We start from the raw sequence: 20,879 nt of genomic DNA on the forward strand, positions 1-20,879 counted from the left end.
GCAACACAAACCAAATTAAAAGACTATATATTGACAATGAATCAAAAGATTGGCTCGATCCTGTTGAATCTTAGCACACCGATCGATCAGGAATAGGATCGCCGTAAACGACAGTTTGAAAGGGCAATTTAAAGTCAAAATTGCTGTATTTTGATGTTATTTTTTCATTTTTTTTTTCTTTATAAAAAGTTTTGATTACGAGGTTGACAATGATCCTTTTATATATACTTCTATTTTATCATTTTCTTGTAATAACGAATGTTTCTAAAATAGATCTATGAATCGACAAGTGTACCAAAGTAATACATCAAACTATCAAGACGTGCCAAAATTAAAGACGAGTAATAATAGAAGTCCCTCTTCTATCCCTAAAAAAATGAGGTGATTTTTAAAATCATTATTGACTTATGATTGATCACTACTAATTTTGATCAAGCGGTAATTTTAAAAGCCATCTTATTTTTTGAGGGACGCAAAAGTGACACATGAGGGACTTAAGGATTACTCCAAAATGACCACTTTTTTTTTTTTTTTTTTTTATTATTATTATTATTATTATTATAATACCATTATTTTTTAAAAATTTAAAATAAAAAACTAAACTAAACTAAACTACTGGTGCAAAATCAGTTCATATAGTTAGCTTAAATTACAAATCGCTCCCTCTAACATAAAAAATTATTCAAAGGCCCTTAGGGTAGGGCAAAATAATAATTTAGTTCCTGTAGTCAAATTTCGTCAAAATACTTGACAGATTCCGTTAGTGTGCTATGTCAGCACTAATAGAATGATGACACGTGTCACTTTTAATAAAAAAAAAACAAAATTATTAAAAAAAAAAAACAAGATAAAAAAGAAGAAAGGAAAAATGGATGGCCCACGATACACCCCAAATGACACCGAGATGTTATAGGAATATAATAAAAAAAAGTAACTTTTTCTGACCCATCTTAATAGTTTGATATATCATTTTCACACACCTATATTTTTCCTTTATCCTTATCATTCAAAAGGTGTTCAAATATCTAACATTTCAATCCTTAACCCAATACATGTTGCTGTGACATACAAGCTTGAGAATTGTAGCAAAAGAGAGCACTAATAATCTTTTGATCGTAGCTGCAAGACCGGAACATCACAACAAAATTAAAGTAAGGGACATGGTTTCTGAAAAAATAAAAGTCCATATATACACTTTTTTTTAAAAAGATTTTTTTTATTATACCCTAGAATTGGGTTGGAAATTCGAAATTTTAGAATTTGATTTTCAAATTCCAACCCAATCGTGGATTAGAATCTCTTGTCTAAATTTTAAAATTATGTGAATTAAGGTTGTTCTTTGCATCGAACGACTTGAAAAATGTTAATTATTAAAAAGGTGGTATGTTGCCGAGGGAATTAAAAATAATTTTTATTCAAAAACACTTATTTTTCACTTTTGAATAGACGTTTTTTCTTTATAAAACAAAAAAATAGTTTTTGACTCAAAACTTTTTTACAATCAAAAGCGTAAAGAAACTTGTGAATATACTCGGTTCTTATTAATAATATGTCATATTTTTAATAAATAATGTTTTTCGACCGAAGCTAACACGTGTTGAGGGCAGCCCTATGGACTCACACGTGTGAGTCAATTACAATGGGGATTGATAAAACGATGGAGCAGAAATCAAGATGTAGACTTTGTTGGCTTTTCAAGATTGTGAAGTTACAAACTAATGACCTGAAAGAGAAAAATACAATTCAAAGAAATGCCATTTTTATATTTCAATTTGGAGATAATAATAATATCTCCAATAAATCCCTTCACCATTAGCTACAAAAATAAGTTCCTGAATGCGACTCGATCGGTTTTCAATAAATATATTTTCTTTTAAAAAAAAAAAAAAATGAATCCTATGTACGGCTGTACACACAGATAAGTACAAGCAAAAATCAATTTATCATGCCCTCTTATGCACTTGTGCATATCATATTCTCAGACCTTGACTACTATACACGTCAACTAGTCCTAGTCCTATGTACTTTAGCTTTGTTTTATGGATTTCTATTTTCAACCATTATTATTTTTATAGTAAATATAAGAAAATTTTATTGAGAATTCTCTTTTAATTAAAAAAAAAAAATGATACTCTTTACATCTATTTTATTATATTTATTTTACATTGATTGACGTATTATATTTTAAGAGATTTTTCATTTTATACTGACTGATAAAACTAAGGGCCGAGTCAATCGCCTAAGTTGGGGGGCCAAATTGAAAAAAAAAGTTTTGGAAAGCCAAAATTAAAAAATATAATAAAATTTGGGGTAAAATTTTATTTTTTTCAATTTTTTCTTTTATTTTTTTGGGAGAACCTTGGGGCTTCCCAAGCCCTTTAGAAGCTCCGCCAATGGATATAACGTATTTTAAATAATTTTATTTTTAAGTGTGCGATACAATATGTCGGTTAGTGTGAAAAATAATAATATGCAAACACAAACATTAATAAAATATTTAAAATTATTTTTACTTTTATGTTAAATCAATTTTTTTTAAAGAAAAATATCTTTTAAAAATAACATTAACAAGCTGATCTTACGTATAGGACAAGGTTAAGGACAAGACAGCGAGGCCGCCCGCCATGTTGGGCTGACTTGTAGGCGGTGCTTTGAAACACACTCAGTGTCGGTGACAAGCCATGGGGGGGTAATAATGACCGACAGCCATCAGATTTAAAAATTCTGGAGTGAAAGTCGAAAGATCAGAAAGTCAAAAAGAAATTGAAAAACCGACATGAATCTCTCCTTTTCATTCATTTTCCTTTCCTTTCCCTTTTTTCGTTCTCTCTAAACTAGAACCGACAGCACAAGGCTGATGATCATGTGGAAGTTTTGGCCTTTTCTCTTTGGTCTGAATAACTGTGTTAAAGTTAAATGGTTTCTGTTTAGTTCTTGAGAAAATTAAAAAGAGGCCAAAAATAAAAGGAAAATAGAACAAATATCCAACCCTGAAAATGGAATTCCCCCAAATAATTGGAGAGTGTTTTGGGCCTTTTCCACGTTTATCATTTAATACAATTATTATTTTGTGTAATAGTAGATGAAAATTGATGTACCAGTCTATAATTAACGAACAGGGACAAAATCACATCATACGTTGTGGACAGTAGTTTCTTCAAAAATTTAAAAATGTTAAAATAATGTATATGTTTTATGCAATAATCCCTTTAAAATTAATTATTATTTTTTAAAAAAATTTAGTTAATTAGTACTTGACTTGTAGACTGTAAACTCTTAATTATTTTATTAATTATAAATTGTCACGTAAATTTGTAATAAATTGTAACAAAGGTGAGTACATACTAATGGCATTTTTTTTTTCTTGAACAAATTGGGAAAATGTTACAAATAATTAAAAAAAAAAAACCAAAAACTATGAGAGCCGCGCGAGCGATTGAGATCTAATACTAATGGCATCTTGATTCTTGAATCTTCAAGGCTTGAAAGATCAATTACAATATAAATAAGAGAGAGAATCTGGAATTTTATTGGTAGTTGGGTGCTGAATGAGACTAGACATGCATGTCTATGAAAGCTTTAGCCATAAAAGTAATAGAAATTATGAAGAACAAAAATAAGGAAAAGTTGCATTGGACCCTTTAACTAAACGATATAGTCGGATCATTTTCAAAATAATAATAATAATAAAAAGATCAAGTCAGATAAGGACATCTAAAAATGACTAAATTGAAGATGAAAGACAAAATAAAAAATAAAAAATAAAAAAAATCCAAAACCACCATTCGAAAAAGTTTGACTGTTTGAGTAATAGTAGGAACCGATCTTTTGTTTTTTTTTATTTATAATTTTAAAGTTGATGTAACTTTTAAAATCTCCATTATATTAAAATTTAATAGTGGTAAATTTTAAAGTCAATAATTTTAAAAGTCCGGTCAATTTTAAGGGAGAAAAAAAAAACAATAAAAGTAGTTCTTATAATGGACTACTCAAAAAGTTTTATAAAAAGCTCTTTTACTGTTAAACCAAGTTTGTAACGGACTAAACTTAAAACAAAAAAAAAGAAAAAAAAAAAGGAAGGTTTCGTAATGGACTGATCATTTGGAGTTTGGCCTATCAATAGGCTCCAAAAAAGGCCATAAAAGCTCCTTCGTCAGTGATCAATATCATATTAAAATACATAAATAGACCTCTAATAATGCATGGAAGTTGTAGAAGCTGTTTGGCAAGAGATGCTAAAATTTTCAACATATTTTTCAATATTTCCAAAAAAATTAAATTAAAAGCATTTTAATTTTCTTATACTTTTTACATCACATTAATATTTTTTTTTATTATTATTATTCAAATAAAAAAATTTACTACAAAATAATTTTTTTTCACTTTCTTATAAAATATTTTTAAATTTTATACCATATCAATTGCTTCTTACTACTACTCAAATAAATATTCAATTTTACACGATTACTCGCCAAACATCTCCGTTCTTCACCTTTTCTGTTCAAAAAGTAAACAATTTATTGAAGGGCATGTGGGTGCACGTGCTATTCAATGATATCGTTGAGCTTGTGTTATACCAATTAACTGGAACTGCACAGTGCATATCTAAAGGGGCCGGGAGAGTCTTCCTATCTAATCCACGAAGACTTCTCCCGTCAATATTGATTGTCCTCTTCAGTGAAAGCAATAAATTTCTGTTTAAAATCAGGATCTCTACAGTCTCATATTACTGATAACTATTTATTAGAGGCATCTTCAAACACAGCAAGCCATATTACTCCACAAGCCCATAAAGGTTTATCTGCCCTTAAGTTGGGGTTGTGCCTGACGGGTCAACCCTCTCTTTAGGGAGGCGTCGATCAATGATTTCTAGACCGACAGTCACTTGACCGATGGACACATGATGAAGAGACCATAAAAAGAATAATATCTTCAATTTACAGTTTTACTTACTTAAACTCGAATTAGTACGTAAAGGAACCACTAAAACATTATCGAAAGAAAGTAATTTATGAGTATATGTCGTCTTTCATATTGGTCTATTTACCTTCTGCCCTTGCCATATCAAGGTCGCCTATCATATTGACGGCATTTGTACAAATGATGGTAATTAATGGTCTCTATTTTGAAGTACGCATATCTTCTCTCCCTCACTCTCTTTTTACAGGTTCTCTCTTGCCACTTGCTTAAGCATGAGAATATTTTTAATCAGTACCTTCAGCGAATCACTCTTACTTATTTTATGTCTTTGCATGTTTTCTTGACTGAATTACCGTCGTGCAATCAACTGTTTAACCATAACTTTCTTCTTCACTTTCTTTAGCACTTTTAGGTTGTTAATGAATTAAAGTTTTAGGTCACATGTATGAAAAGAAAAATATGTTAGATCCCTTTATAGCTAGGCATCCACCATTTTTTTTGGTTTGGCCGTCTCTTTCCATCTTCAAAAACCAACCAGTCAACTTTTTTTTTCTCTTCATTAAAGATGACCTGCCCTGGAGGCACCCTCTGGGTTCCTTTGTGCGACGACGTGGCTACCCCGGCACTCAATTAACTCTAGGCTTGATCAGGCCGTACGATCAGATGTGGTGACCGAGATTATAACCATAACTATAAATGAACGGCCCAAACCGGAATAACAAAATAAAAATAAAAATTGCTTGCAGTATAAGAGGTAAAAGGATATTTAATATTATTTACCTCAAGTGATGCCAAAGGGCATTGCCACATTAACCTTATTTGTGAAAAAACAAAACCCAGAGTAAAACTAATTTACCTTTCGTAAAATAGAAGGCGAGCCGCTAAGTTAGAGCTTTCCTATACGTCAGACGTGGATGGCTCAACTAGACAAGGGAGTGACACAAATTCAATAACAGCCTTTTTTTTTTTTGTGTACAGCTTTATTTGTTTTTATTTATTTATTTTTCCAGGCAAAAAGGATAGGGACGATCGATTTTAAAATAATAATTAATCCTGCGTGCTGATCTATTTAAAATGTGATTATAATTTTGAAATAGCATATGGAAATGGAATCATTCTCGCAGGATTTCTCTTTCGATAGCCAGTAATTAGTAAGACACGACACTCTCTTAACTATTACTAAAAAAGGCAATTTTTATTTCAACTGGACTACAGCTTGCGTCGTGTGTGCGAGCTTAATGTCTACTTCCAACTTGTGTTTTGTAATTGTATGTACAACAATATGACACCAACAAGGTAAATTTTAGTGGGATTTTAATTTTTAACAATTACTTAAAAATAAATAAATAAATAAAATAAACAATTTGTTCAGATAATGAATATGATATATATATATATATATATATATATATATATATATATATATATATTTTGAGATTAATTTACGTATTCGAACGAGGAACAAACTATTAGAAACTTGCTCAAATAGGTAAATTTTATAAGAATTCTCTATCCGAATTAAAGAGCAAAACTGTTGAAAATTTATAAAATTCCTTTGATCATTAATTGTTATTTTCCAATGTTACTGTACCATAATATTAATTGAATGGTAAATGAAGTAGCTCAGTTATATACAGTGTGGCGCCGATGTGAAGCACACCAACTATGTCTAACAAGTAAGCAGATTAGCTGTCCAAAAAATAAGATACAAGAAAGAATTGATATGCTACCATATTTATGACTTAGAGTTTGAGCAATGAAAAAAAAATAAAAAATAAAAAATAAAATTTGCTGACATATTTTACTTTGACCCAGAGAGAGAGAGAGAGAGAGAGAGAGAGAGGCAGAGAGGTTATAAAAAGCTTTCGTGATCTTGCCTTCTCAACCCCACACCAACCATAACATGCCAAGACCACCACCACTCGGCCACCGCAACCGCCCACTTCTCCTTCTCATCCTCCTCCTCTCAATCACCACCAATGCCGCCACCGCTCAACAATTCCGTGAGGCCCCCAAGTTCTACAACTCCCCGACCTGCCCTTCTATTTCTCGAACCACCACCACAGACCTCTGCTCCGATGAGGCAGTCCACGTAGCAATGACCCTCGACGGCGCTTACCTCCGTGGCTCAATGGCCGCCATTCTCTCCGTCCTCCAACACTCCTCCTGCCCAGAAAACGTCTTCTTCCATTTCATCTCCTCCTCCTCCTCCTCCAACCTCCTCAGCACCAGCCTCTCCACCTCCTTCCCATACCTCAAGTTCCGAGTCTACCACTTCGACGACTCGGCCGTCTCAGGCCTCATCTCCACCTCCATCCGGGCAGCCCTGGACTGTCCTCTCAACTACGCGCGCAACTACCTAGCCAATCTCCTCCCTCCATGTGTCCGCCGCGTCGTCTACCTCGACTCCGACCTGGTCCTCGTCGACGACATTGCCAAGCTCGCCGCGACCCCGCTCGGCGATAAGACCGTCCTCGCCGCTCCCGAGTACTGCAACGCCAACTTCACCTCCTACTTCACGCCATCGTTTTGGTCCAACCCGTCTCTTTCCCTCACCTTTGAAGGTCGCGAGGCGTGTTACTTCAACACGGGCGTGATGGTCATCGACTTGCAGCGGTGGAGAGCCGGGGACTACACGACGAAGATAGTGGAGTGGATGGAGCTACAGAAGCGGATGCGGATCTACGAGCTTGGCTCGCTGCCACCGTTTTTGCTGGTTTTCGCCGGGAACATAGCTCCGGTGGATCACAGGTGGAACCAACATGGGCTCGGCGGTGACAACTTTCGTGGGTTGTGTAGGGATTTGCATCCGGGTCCGGTGAGTCTCTTGCATTGGAGTGGGAAGGGAAAGCCCTGGGCTCGGCTCGACGCCAACCGGCCGTGCCCTTTGGATGCGTTGTGGGCTCCTTATGATCTGTTGCGGACACAGTTCGCTATCGAGTCTTAGAAATGGTATAATGGGTTTTTCACTTAATAAATCTTTATTTTTTTTTGAAATTTTGAGAGGAATTGGGCGATGGCTCACGATATGTGTCATATGAGATGATCAGATCGATCCAAAGTGTTAAACATCTCTCTTTCTCTCTGTGGGAACGTCGTTTTGTACATTATACAGCCATTAACAGATCTTACAGAAATTATGCCTGTTTTTTTTTTTTGGTTGTTTCTGTTCCTGGGAAACAGTGATCATGAGAGTACAGGTTACTAAAGATGGAAGAAGGAATCAACTAGTTTATTCGACATTCTTCTTTTGGCTGCCTGTAAATGATTTCTGTCTCTTACAATATATGACTATATATATATATATATATATATAGTCAGTCTGAAAGTTCAGACAAGTACTCGAAGAATTTGAGAATGTAATGTAAATTTATTTGTTTGATGTTAATTCCTTCATTCTTCTGATATCTTCTTGAATTGAACCCAGAAATTAACCTCAATACATATCAATGGGTTAGACCGATTCTAGCTAGTAGATTTTGGACAAATTAAAAGCTATTTTATTTAAATAAACTTTGATGGGGTTAATTTAATAATTACCATGTAATACCTTTTGCAAATGACACTGCTGTAATATGAAATCAAACTGGGAGAATTATGAAGGCAATAAATTGAACTCACCCCATTGCCCACTCTTTTCCAACTTTAACTCGAATACAAGGCAAATATGGTCCTTTGGAAGTTCATTTTTGCGTCTAATGTCAGGCCAAAGCCAAACATTTCTTTGGGGGATTGACCAAATGATGACTCTATGTAACTACAGCTAGTCAAAGGTAAGTTTTTGCTTTTCGATCTTTTTTTAAGGAAGTCTCTTTGGACAAACTTTAATTTACTTGAATTAATTATCAAAGGAACATGATTCATTTTGTGATTTCATATTATTAATTAATATCTACTCTTATAAACTTTTTTTTTTTTTTTTTCCCTCTCCTCAAAACCATGAATTAAAAAGAACAAAATTAAGAAAGGAATCCGATTGGGGCCGGGGTACATCTTAGAGCACTCCCAATGGATTATCTATTTGTAACTTTAAGTTAGAATAGATAATAAAAGTGTTAAAAAGAGACTCCATCAGCTTATGTATTCCAACTCTATAATAGATTTTCCTTAATTCCATAAATAGTGGAACTCTACATGTAGAGTTATATTATTCACTTATCTATTTTTTTTATTCTTTATCTCCACTTTTTTAGCTTTGCTTTTTTCCTTTTTCCCTCCACCACTCCACGTTCTTTTTTTTTTTTTCTTCCTTTATAATGGAGATTTAAGAGAAAGTGTGCAAAGTAGTGGAGTTATAAAGTGGGACCCACGTGAAAAAAAAATACTATAATGAAATAAATAAATTAAAAATAATAAAAAAATAATATAGAGTTAAGAATAGATAATCGGATGTATAGTACATTTAAAATTCATTAGCTAAACTAGATAAAATAGATTTTGATTAGCTATTCTAGATTGAAAAATACATAGGGACAAGTGAGCTTCGCATCCTGATCTCGTCCAAGGGAATCAATGGTGTGGCTGTTAAAACTGCTTGAATCATGGAGAGCAAGGAATGATTGGCACCATAAAGTTACGTTCGCTTTAGGTGAGTGCGAAAATCATGCATATATGCACTCGCAATGTGAATGAATCTGTCTGATTTGAACTGCTTTGTGAGCTTTTTTAACTTTAATCAAGACAGAATCTGAAGCTCAGATCGTGGCATCCAAGCAAGATTTACAAAGTCAAGGAATTGAATACCATTTTTTTAAAAAAAATGGACGCGTTTTCGCTTTTCCCCCCCTCTATTTTCAATTGTTTGTTGATTGAATAGCTTTGAAGTACGTACTAGAAGTACTTCCTCCTTTTCCAAATGAAAAAAAAGAAAAGAAAAGAAAAAGGAAGAAGAAGAAGACGAATAGCTTGAAGTTAAAGAAAGGGGGAATTTTTTTTTTTTTTTTTGCAAATGCTAAAGAAAGTATAATATTTCTGTTGTCGGTGGCATTCTCATTTTACAAAGTATTCGATGGATTCGAATTAAGATAGAAGATCGAGCAGGGTGCATCAAATTAAGGCTGGGTGGGGTTAAAGACAAATTCTATGCCTCTCAAGCAAATTAAGTCTAAAATACCTATAAGAAAATTGTTAAAAATATTAATTGAATAATATATAAATATATATTTTTTTATTTAACATGATGCTATTAGAGTAAATGTCGTGAGATCGAACCCTAACTTTTATGGTTTACCCCATTTCAATTAAAATACTTTACAACCCATATGATAGGCTAGGAGGAGTGTTTTAAAATATTAATTAAATCATTTAATTCACCTTTTCCGGCCTATTATCTTAATTATTTTTTCACGGGAGGGAATTTGTGGAACAAGGGTGCAAATTAAGAGTAGGGAAGGGGAAGTTATATATCTTTCATAATAATGATAATATATAGGAAGTAGCTCAGCATTTAAGAAGGGTTGGCCTCTTTCCTTGTTTGGAACGTTAATTACAGTAGAGCTGAGAAGCCTATAATTAACAAGAAGCCGTTTTTGTGGCCAGCAATCACTATGAATTATATATATAGATTTTATTTCCCGAGTCTTTCAGGAGTTGGAAAATTAGAGGTACAGTAAAATTAAAGCATGAAATATTTAATCAAGCAGGAAGTATGCTCTCTAGTCTCTAATGCATTGGAAAACACAACCATATGCATATAATTAATTAGTCAAACATGTTTTTGTACGTCCAGTTCATGAATAACTTAAACCCAAAGAGAAATCTAAGGCTCCCATGGAATTAAGTCGCCCCGAGTCCCCGACCATGCATCCAGTGATTCTGCCAGCTGCGAGATCTCTGGTGTAATATATATATATATATATATATATATATATATATATATATATATATATATATATATATATATATATATATATTGATCTTTTAAGCTTCTGGCATGGGATAATTATAGATGCTTCAATTACGTGAAATTAATATAAACTTTGATGAATTGCAGTGAACTCATTGAAGCTTTTATGCATAAATATAGGAATTGAAGATCTAACGTGGGAAATATGAGTTACATTAATGGTTTTATCTACATTATTTTAGTGCTATTTCCTACCTTCGATCAGTATTTGTTAAATTAATTAATAGTTGATGGTCCAACAAGAACATGGGGGAGTTTGGAGTTCCTGATCTCTCTCTCTCTCTCTCTCTCTCTCTCTCTCTCTCTCTCTCTAAGCAATTTCACTTAAAACAGATAGCAATAAGAAATGTAGCTTTCTATGACCAACTTCACCAACTTACGGGACATCGATCCTTCTTTGGGAAATTAGGCTTAATTGGCTCTTGATTTATGCTTTTTTACTCCTACAAACAAATTTTAGTTCCGTCCCTATAATAGAATACCATTTTTCAAAACAATTCATTAAAAGAGGTCACGTGTAAAATACGTGACTACTTTTTCATTCATTTTAAGACAAATTTTTAAAGGAGTTTTTTTATTTTTTTATTTTTTTATTTTTATTTTTATTTTTTTTTAAAAGGGTGGTAATGTTAAGGGCCTAGATTTACTTTTTAAAGCTTAATGATATAAGTGCAAATGTGGTGCTAGTTAACGATGCTAAAGTTTTTTTTTTTTTTTTTTTTTCGTCCCTATTTTGGGGTGTTAGAAAAATAGAGAATAATGGGCATTTTGAGAAATAATTTTTAAGAGCTAGAGTATTTTAGAAAATTTGATTCAATCCTACTAAAAAAAATCTGGTCATGTCATTGTCACGTACCGAATGTAAAAATAAGAATAGTTATTTAATTCGAGCTTCTTGTATTCTTATAAATACCCATTCATATTTCCAAAGAATCATCACGATTCTAGACTACCAAATGTAACTAAAGGGTGCTTGACATTTAGGAAGCCATTAATAGATAAATATCTTTTTTCATAAGTAATAAATCAATCTTATAAAAGCGTAAGGCGCTTCTTAATTAGTATACTGATAATATATAAAAGGAGACACCTCTTAATTAGAAAGAGAAAAGCGAATAAGAAAATCATCATAACTAATCGTCAGGGGGGACAGAAAAGCCGCAGTCCAAAGATATAAAGTATGGAAGAAAGAGGAAATAATACCCTCCAAGAACCTCTACAAATCCTCAAAACTCCTTTTATTTCTTGGGAAATGATTTTTGGGGGACGTTTTACCGTCCCCCAACCGGCATTTTTAATAAAAAAAGAAAAAAAAAAATCCTCTTTTAATGAAAAGAGGCGGGCAGGGGACGGTAAGCTGCCCCTACCAATCACTGTTCTTATTTCTCTCCCTCCAAATCGTAAAAGAAAAAAGGCAAGTGAGCACCATTTTTCACACCCCAAAACTCCAAGGCCTTCCAGCGGACCACCGATACGGAAACAAGTCGATAATCTGTCTAGCCATTAATAGATAAGCATTGGCCAACAAATAATGACACATATATCTTAGCATCTGGTAATAATGCATTCAAAACAAGACAGAAATGAGTTTTTCCATTAGTTGTAGTTGGGCCGTGACAACTCACTTGCGATAGATGCTATTCAATGATCATGGTAATTAGCCTGCATTTTATTTTATTATTAAACTAATTAACCATTCAATCATGCTACCTTCTACACTTGGTGAGAATCAATACGAGTGCATTTTATTTTATTTTATTTTATTATTAAACTAACCTTTTAGTTTCTTCTCATTAAATCTGTCACACATGAAACAATCCAATTGAATTATCTTTGCACCTGCCGCCAACAACCAGTCGATCAGGGACGGAAGTATAATTTTAGGAGAATGGGGACAAAATAAATAAATAAAAATTGGAAGGGTAAAAAGGTTAATTTTGAAAGAATTTGTATTAATTTTTTTTAAAAAAATAAAAATAAAAATTATGGGACCAATCTCCAACGTAGTTCCCCTGCAGTTGCTAAACCAAACGATCATGATTGGACGAAGTGTGAGAATTTTGTTTCAACATTAATATAAATCATTTAATGGAGGAAGAAAAAAGATAAAGCTTAAATTTTATTCAATGGAGTCACTTAAATTGGATATTTGTCCTGCGCTGTTGTGCTTTTAATATAAACATTTGTGATGGGCTCCAAATGACAGGTGTGGGTCTGCTACTGAAAGCCCAACAAGTCCATAAATGGCATAAGAGATGAGGGCCTTTCTCCTTTACTTTTTGTTAACGGGCCATTTTGGATTACCACTTTTGCATGAACAAAAGGGTTTATTTCATTTTTCCTAATTTAGCCTAATTTTAGTTATGCTCCGTTTGTTCGATGTAAAATGTTTTCTGTTGTAAAATATTTTCAACGAAATTATTTTTCAGAATTAAATAATTTTCTTGAAAATATTTTTCGGTGGTCGGCTCGTACAAAAAACCACCAGTAACAAAATTCCAGCGATTGTGGCCAGAATCCAGCAACACTGACCAGATTCTATCATTGACCGGCAAAATTCCGGTATAACTGGCTGAAATTCGTTAGAATCCAGATACTATTGCTAGATTCCAACGACAGCGGTGAAATTCGGCTCAAATGGCTAAATTTCGGCCACTTTCACATGAATCTGGTACAGTACAGCTGTATTTTAGCCAGTTTTTAGAATTCAGCTGTATTTGCCAAATTTCGGCCAGAATCGCTTGAGTGTGGATGCTATTGTTGAATTTCGGCTACAGTGGTTGGATCTAGCGCAAATGGCCAGATTCCGGCACGGGCTAGTCGGATTTGCAGGAATCCGGCAAAAGTCAACTAATGTTGCCAGATTCCGGTGCCCTGATCCAAAAGTTCCGAAACCTTCAGCGGAAATTCGGGTCGCCAACAAACTCCAATGTCTAGCGGTACTGGCGAATTCTCATGAACATGCGTGCAAGGATGAATAGTTTAAATTCATAAAACGATTTACGATTTTTAAAATCGTAAATTGTTTTTCAAAAAATAAAAGAGGCTTTTTCGGTCAAACTAAAAATGATTTATGTTGACCATCATTTTTATTGCACCAAATACTGAAATTATTTTCCAAAAAATATTTTACGCCCAAACAAATGGAGAATAAATCTCTATAAAAAAAAAAATTAGTAGCAGTAGTTACATTTATATGTTTTGAGATAATTTGTGTATGAAATTAAATCGCAGTTTGCATGAGCTTCACTTTAGTTTTTCAATAAAATTCTCTCTTGTTTATCTAAAGGAAATTAAGGAGTTTGTAATGATGTTTACAAGCAAAAGCAAATTATCCTATTGGGTTTTAAGTAGCTGAGTTTTTCGTTTAAAATGATATTTGAACCTTGAATTTTAGAAAAAATCCGAGTTTTGTATTTTAAAGTTTTTAGTTCATAAAAAAGATAAGTTTTATCAGAACAAAGAGGGCTCACGTCTCATATCAATTTGATTGGGTTTTTACTTACCAAGCCGTGAAGGCGTGAACTCAAAGTTTCACATATAAAATTGTTTAATTTTACTGCTATAGCAGCAAAAGACACTAAAATACCTAAGGAGAGCGATTAGGGTTTGGAGAGCCCTAGCTTTTGGAGACCCATACAAGGCATTACTGTAGCAAACTCAAAAATCATTCTAGTGATGGTGAATCCAATTAAGGGTTCTAGCCAAATAATCGTTTTTTTTGGGCTAAAAATAGTATTTGACTAGTCCAATGTTAGTGCTCTAATTAAGCTTATCATCTTTTAAGGTTTGTCTTCTTATGTAATCATGGAGGACAATATATAGATCATAAAAATAATAACAAAAAATGATAGCTATGGTGGGTGTAGATTGATCTGTCTGAGAAAAGATTTGAAATATAGAAATTGATGAGTATGGGAGCGACTCCCACCACTTTATATTGAGTAGTATAAATGGCTTAGTTTATCTATATCTACAAAAGAACCTCCTGCCTTTCACGTAATTAAATTAATTAGCACAAATCTAAACTTAGATGCGGTGAATTTTGTCGTTTACGTAATTAAATTAATGGCTTAGTTTAAGTGAAACAAAGGCCATTAAGCCATTACCTCTTTCATAGGAGTGTGGTAAGTGACAAATTATGTCCTATTTGTGCTATTGATACAGAAACGACAGCACACATCCTTTGTCACTGTCCATCAGCCAATTAAGGATGTGTGGTGCTCGATCGGGTCCACACAGGTTTCAGAAAACCAGCTCTGTATGTTCCAACTTCAAAGCCATCTTTGAAGAGATAATTGACAGGTTTGAGCATCAAGAATTGGCTCTTTGGGCAATGATAGCTACAAGTATATATATATATGGTTTAGAAGAAATTCATTGGTACATGCATGGTGGCACTTTCGGCCCTCGATCCAGAGAAGATTATTAGAGAAGCCAACAATTCTTTGGAGGAATTCCAAAAATGTAAACAGGGGTGAACCGGATGATGTGCAAAGACAACAAAGCTCTTGTCCGGTTGTGTGGGAACGGCCTCCTCAAGGGGTACATGGGGAGATGGCCCCCTTTTTTTTTTTTTTTTTTTTTTTTTTTTTTGACATAATTTTGGAAGGCAATGCCATCCAAATAGTCACGGCGATTTTAAAAGAATCTTCCCAACTGGAGTAGATTTGAATATTTCATAGACGAAATTCAAGAACAATCGCTTTTACTCTGGTCTTTTAGAGTATCTCACGTGATAAGGAAAGCAAATTCGGTAGCACACACGCTTACTAAATTAAGTAGCCTCCACTCAAGTGAGAAATAAAGTTTGGTCGGAAGATTTTCCTTATTTTCTGTCGGACATTGTTTGTAATTAGGAGGCCAAGGCTCCTTCTTTCTAATCCCTTCAAGGGTTTGTAAGGTTTTCTTAATGGAATATGATAAAATGGTTTCCAAAAAAATAAAAAATAAAATGAAACAATTATGTGATGGGTCAGGGATAAATTTAGCTAGATTTGATGATGATGTTTAGTGTAGGTGGTATATATTTAACGTGGTATATATTTCAAGACCTGCATCGAACAACTTATCGAAACTTCTTATCTATTTTGTTAAAATAATAATTTTAAGAATTTTTATTCATTTTAATTAAAAACCATCTCCGCTGATCGACATGAGGTCTTCTTCGATAGAATTGGTTTATCCCTTGTTGGGCAACTTCTCAGTACTCCACACTCGATCTTCTCACTCAAAATCACCCAAACTCCTCACTAAATACTTCTAAATCCACAAATCAAAGCAAAAACAACTACCCAAATTAATCAGAGTTTATTTTTATTTTTATTTTTAATAACATTCAATTTCTATTAACAACAAACACAAAATACAACCCTTCAGCAACACAGTGATACTCCAAACCACTTAACTAGTATGAACGAAACTAAACACCACTAATTAACAATCTGCATAAACATTTTCTGCAGAAGCTCTACAGAAACTTAAACCCGCTGAACAAAGCAAACTACAAACAATTTCTGTAGAATTAAGCACTACAAACGGTTTGCATGTATGAATGTTCCTCATACTTTCCAAAGAAGAATGGACAATATTTTCAGAAATAAAATCTTAGACTTTCCAGATAGCAAATATAAGAGAGTCTTTATGATTCTCATCTACCTGAGTACGTCTCCAGCAGCTAGCCAATCCTCTGTTCGGAAAAGTGATCATATAAGAACTCTCTTATATTTACTATCTGAATTGTTAATATATAATTGCTCACAATCTGCTGTAAAACAAATTGAATAAATGGAAAATTATGACATTTCTGTAATAATTGTTAGAATTCCATGATTATGAGCTAGTATATATGCAGGCATTTTTGTTGCAATTTTTGTTTGAATTAATTTTTAGTAGAGATGCTTTTTTTTTTTTTTTAATTATCCGTGGAGATATTAATATTGAACAAGGAAAATGATGTTAAATAAATAATGTTGAACAAAAGTAGTGGATACTAGTGTTTCCAAAATACCTAAGACACATTGGTGAGACCCATGCATAATAAGACTCACATATATAGATCCCATCAATATATCTTGAATTGTGTAAGAGTTATATAAATATGTTGTGCAACAAACACATCCCCGTATATAAAGTTCAATGAATTGAATTAACACATCCTATATATAAAGTTCAATGAATTGAATTAAGGGGCTTCTGTTCCCGGCGGAAAAGGTTAAAGCATACCTCGTACGGATCTCTGAACCAAAACACAAACCATGCACAGTGATAAAATCAAAGACAAATTAAACAGGATAAGGTTGACCCACTATAGTACCACAAAGCAGATCACTCATTCAACAACCTTTGGCAACATTATAGATACACGCACTTTTTTGTTTTTTGTTTTTATTAACAGAGATAAAAGTAATTTTATAGTCGGATTCCCAGCCATTCAGACAGTACTTAATTATATACGAGTTTCTGTCCTCAATAGGTAGAGAGTAACTTGCTCCTATTTGGATAGATGGACCTATATAAAATCTTCTCACATGTATTTATAATTTGAATTGTTCACAATCTGAATAGCAGATTGCTCGAATCCATATATCCCTTTCATAATTATTTTTTTTCTTTTTATTTGGTGGGTAGATATATACCCAGTCATTTCGCCTTTGGAAAAGGGACAACAATACATGGTTCGTATTGAAACAATTAAATAGTCCAAACACAAACACTGGTGAGGATAAACTAGGTTGTGGTCCTAGCTAGATTTGGTTTGCAAATATATATCAAATACAATGGCCAATTAAGATTCAGCAGCTTTACTTGCTTCTACATAGTGATCTCCATAGTCTCCACAGTTTCTTGTCCTTCGAAAACGTTTGTAATAGATATACTGCAATATGATCTATTATGTGTCGTTAAGGCCGGGTATAACATATAACCATGATGATTGATGATGTGATGATAATATATATATGATGGGGGCAAATATGAGTTTTCTCTACAGGAAAATTAGCAAAGGATACAAATAAATCCAGCACCACGCATACTGCAGCATCCAGCAACCAAGGCATATTGGCTTCGATTTTTTCCCATTCAGTAGTTCTTACAAGAATGCTGCATATATAGTAGTAACGAAGTTAAACATGACAAAACAAATAAACAGAGAGAACAGGCTTGAGAGAGAGAGAGAGAGAGACCTTGCAACATAAGTAACGTTGGCGACCAGTGCAAAAACGAACATGAGAGGATTCAAGCCCTGAAAGATTATAAAAGCAAAAGGGTCTTAAGCTATTGGAACAATATTCACTGCAAAATATTGAAGATACAGTCAAAAAGCAAGAAAGTGCAAAGAGCATCACCTCTACATTCCCTCTCTTAATCTGGCCAATATGTGCAAATTAATTGCAATAACTTTATTAGAGACAATTTCATAGAAAAGAAAACGAATAATAAACATTAATTCCTTTTAAGATTGATAGGATACTTTACATTTAGCCATATCTGAGGGAGTCGGCCGCCCATGTAAATAGCAGCCATCAACCATCCCAACCATTGCCCGTAAACATTCTCCATCCCTTGTTCCTGTTACACGCCGAGTAGTATAAGAACCTCTGAAGAAATCAAATACAACAGCCTTTTGTTATAGTTTTATAATCTCAAGTATCACATATCATACATGTAAGAGCTTTCTCCCTGTGAGTCCCACGTACGCTTCTGTCAGACCCTTTGTTTGTAGGGGCAAGGTTAGTGATGTAGCTAGAAATGTTCCATAACCTGCCTGCAACATTTAAGAAATATTGATTAAATAATTAAATTTAGATTTCTTAATTTATAAGTTTAAACTTTTGAATTAAGTAAGTGGTGATTTAAACTCACCGCTCTTGGTATAGGCCTAGGCTTGCTAATCGGCTGGTTGGACTGCATTGGAGCTGCTTCATCATCAGACGATGAATCACAGTTCAGGTCCATAGCTGAAGGACCACTTTTGGCCGCCCTGAGATAGGTTCGAAAGGGAGGAGTACCACTGCCAGCCAATGATCTGGCTGACCTGTAGAATTCAAGAAAATAGTTTAATTTGTTTATCATGATCATAATTAAATAAAGTAAATTTCAAAACTAACTCTGTAAATTGCAAACACATGACATAAAGGCATATTAAAGAGGAGAATTCTGTACGTACATATAATAGTATTCTCTTCGAGGAGTCGCTTTTGGTGAAGGTCTAGGTATTGGAATGCCAGAATTATCAACTGGCTTATGTCTCACTGGTTTTTTCTCTTCTTCAGCCTAAAATAATGGAGCAAACTCCTATAATAATTGTCTACTTATTTCAACGTTAACCTATATATATATATATATATATATATATATATGATCTTGTACACAAAAGAAAGATTTTGCGTTCATTTTTATCATTTTAGTAACATTAAAGTTAAAGGAAATTAAACTGTACCGCATGGGAAACATCGATCTGTCTACACTTCCACCATCTACAGATGTGGTCATAGTATACGCTCTGCATTACTAACACTACAGTACTGGTCGTGTAAAGCTGCAAGAAAAAAAGAAATATAATAAAAAAAATAAAAAAGAAATTGTAAAAAAGATGCTACTGTAGCAGTGATCTGACGGGGTCACATTCTTAAAATTTGTTTAATTCAGTACGTGTTTGAAAAGTAAAAAAGGCTTTTGAAAATTTTACCAAAAAGACCCCAAGATTCCAAGTCATAATATAATGTTATGTATGCATCATAAAAGTTAAGATTAATGCAACTTGAACCTAATTAATTAATCTCCCACTAATCAGCAGGTGAGTTTGGCCGGGTTGAAGTTGTAGGCAATTGGTCCAAGGTTAGGGTTGTCTTAATTAAGGCTAGCTAGGAAAGAACCTTTTCACTTTTCCTCTTTTGTCAGATTGGCATCCGCGTGCAATACCTGTTGATTTTCTAAATGAAATAATTAAACGGCGACCTTTAACGGTGCCTCGGCTGCTTTGGAGGCGGCTGAATTATTTCTTTTTCTTTACTCTAAAGGATGGTGGAACCGTATTGATGGTGAAAAAAATACCGCTGAATTATTGCACGGAATCTCTATCCTTCTATCCATATCAAAAGCACCTTTTCCTACAATTTCTCTTAGAGACTAACACCACACAACCCTGGCCGGCAAAGTGGGGTTGGGATTGGTCCTACTCGATCAAAACCTTACCCCAGTTGCAACCTTAAACTTACGTCAGTCGTGCTCTTGCATTGGTAACACCAATTTTCCAACAGATAAATGCATAAAACCAAGCCAAATAGTGCTATTACCAGAGCCGTGTAGTACTGAGTAGGCAACTGCATCCAAAGCAAAGAGAAATTCAAATGGTTAGTTTTTATTTTTTTTTTTAGGGAAAAGAAAAAAAAGAAAAAGGAATAAATTGGTTAATTATGAGGACCAAAATAGTACACAGGCTGATCTGATGGATTCCATTTTCATGATAAAATTAAAGATAGTGGCGAAACCAGAGCCAACCAAACTCATGGCCGTTCTCTGGACCACCAAACTACCAAACAAAGATTTTATGGATCTGCTCCAGGAAAACAACAACTTATATATATACTCACCGTTGCCGGTTCCAGAAGACAACCGGCCAGATTAAAAACATCACTGCGTCAAGAAAACAAGCAAGAACATTATTTCAAAATTAAATAATTTAAAATAAAAGCTGTGTGTATATATATATATGCATGGTTCTGTGTGCGCAAGGGCAGCAGTTTGTAGGAGAGAAAGAGAACATACCCAACAACCCAAGTGAGTAGAAAAGCAAGAGAAACTCCATGGCCGGACTTGGTCTGGAAGTTGGTGATGATTTGAGGGATTTCTGCCACTCCCCAGCAGACTAGACTAACAAACCCAAAACCGAAGGAAAATTCATCTTTTAGATTGCAAAGGCAGTCTTTAAAATATTTTTCAACCCACCGCACGCAGGGCTTTTGCTGTCTTACACAGTAGGAGAGCTGCATTCTCTCTATCTCCTGGGTGTTCTAGCTAGTGGGGAAGTTAGGCGATACTTTTAAAGAAAAGG

The 20,879-nt window shown here is 34.0% G+C and overlaps 2 protein-coding genes and 1 long non-coding RNA gene across 3 annotated transcripts; 2 read left to right on the top strand and 1 right to left on the bottom strand.

The window, feature by feature from the left end:
• The first annotated feature begins 6,030 nt into the window (after positions 1-6,030).
• LOC133864279 (uncharacterized) lies at positions 6,031-8,919 on the top strand. Its single transcript, XR_009899480.1, has 3 exons — positions 6,031-6,071; positions 8,626-8,693; positions 8,873-8,919. It is a non-coding gene; the product is annotated as an uncharacterized LOC133864279 (long non-coding RNA).
• LOC133864277 (probable galacturonosyltransferase-like 1) lies at positions 6,790-8,057 on the top strand. Its single transcript, XM_062300557.1, has one exon. The coding sequence runs from the start codon at positions 6,824-6,826 to the stop codon at positions 7,865-7,867; it is 1,044 nt and encodes a 347-aa protein (XP_062156541.1). The 5' UTR covers positions 6,790-6,823; the 3' UTR covers positions 7,868-8,057.
• An 8,566-nt stretch (positions 8,920-17,485) lies between the features above and the next one.
• Positions 17,486-20,879, bottom strand: LOC133864963 (probable vacuolar amino acid transporter YPQ1). Its single transcript, XM_062301416.1, has 12 exons — positions 20,594-20,879; positions 20,419-20,461; positions 20,122-20,148; positions 19,266-19,364; positions 18,993-19,099; positions 18,689-18,860; positions 18,489-18,590; positions 18,302-18,394; positions 18,172-18,192; positions 18,010-18,068; positions 17,836-17,926; positions 17,486-17,714 (listed from the first exon to the last, which is right to left on the bottom strand). Exons 1-12 carry the CDS (start codon positions 20,815-20,817, stop codon positions 17,613-17,615), a joined length of 1,140 nt encoding a protein of 379 aa, XP_062157400.1. The 5' UTR covers positions 20,818-20,879; the 3' UTR covers positions 17,486-17,612.

Source organism: Alnus glutinosa, chromosome 3 (genome assembly GCF_958979055.1).
Source record: "Alnus glutinosa chromosome 3, dhAlnGlut1.1, whole genome shotgun sequence".
NCBI classification, from domain to species: domain Eukaryota; kingdom Viridiplantae; phylum Streptophyta; class Magnoliopsida; order Fagales; family Betulaceae; genus Alnus; species Alnus glutinosa.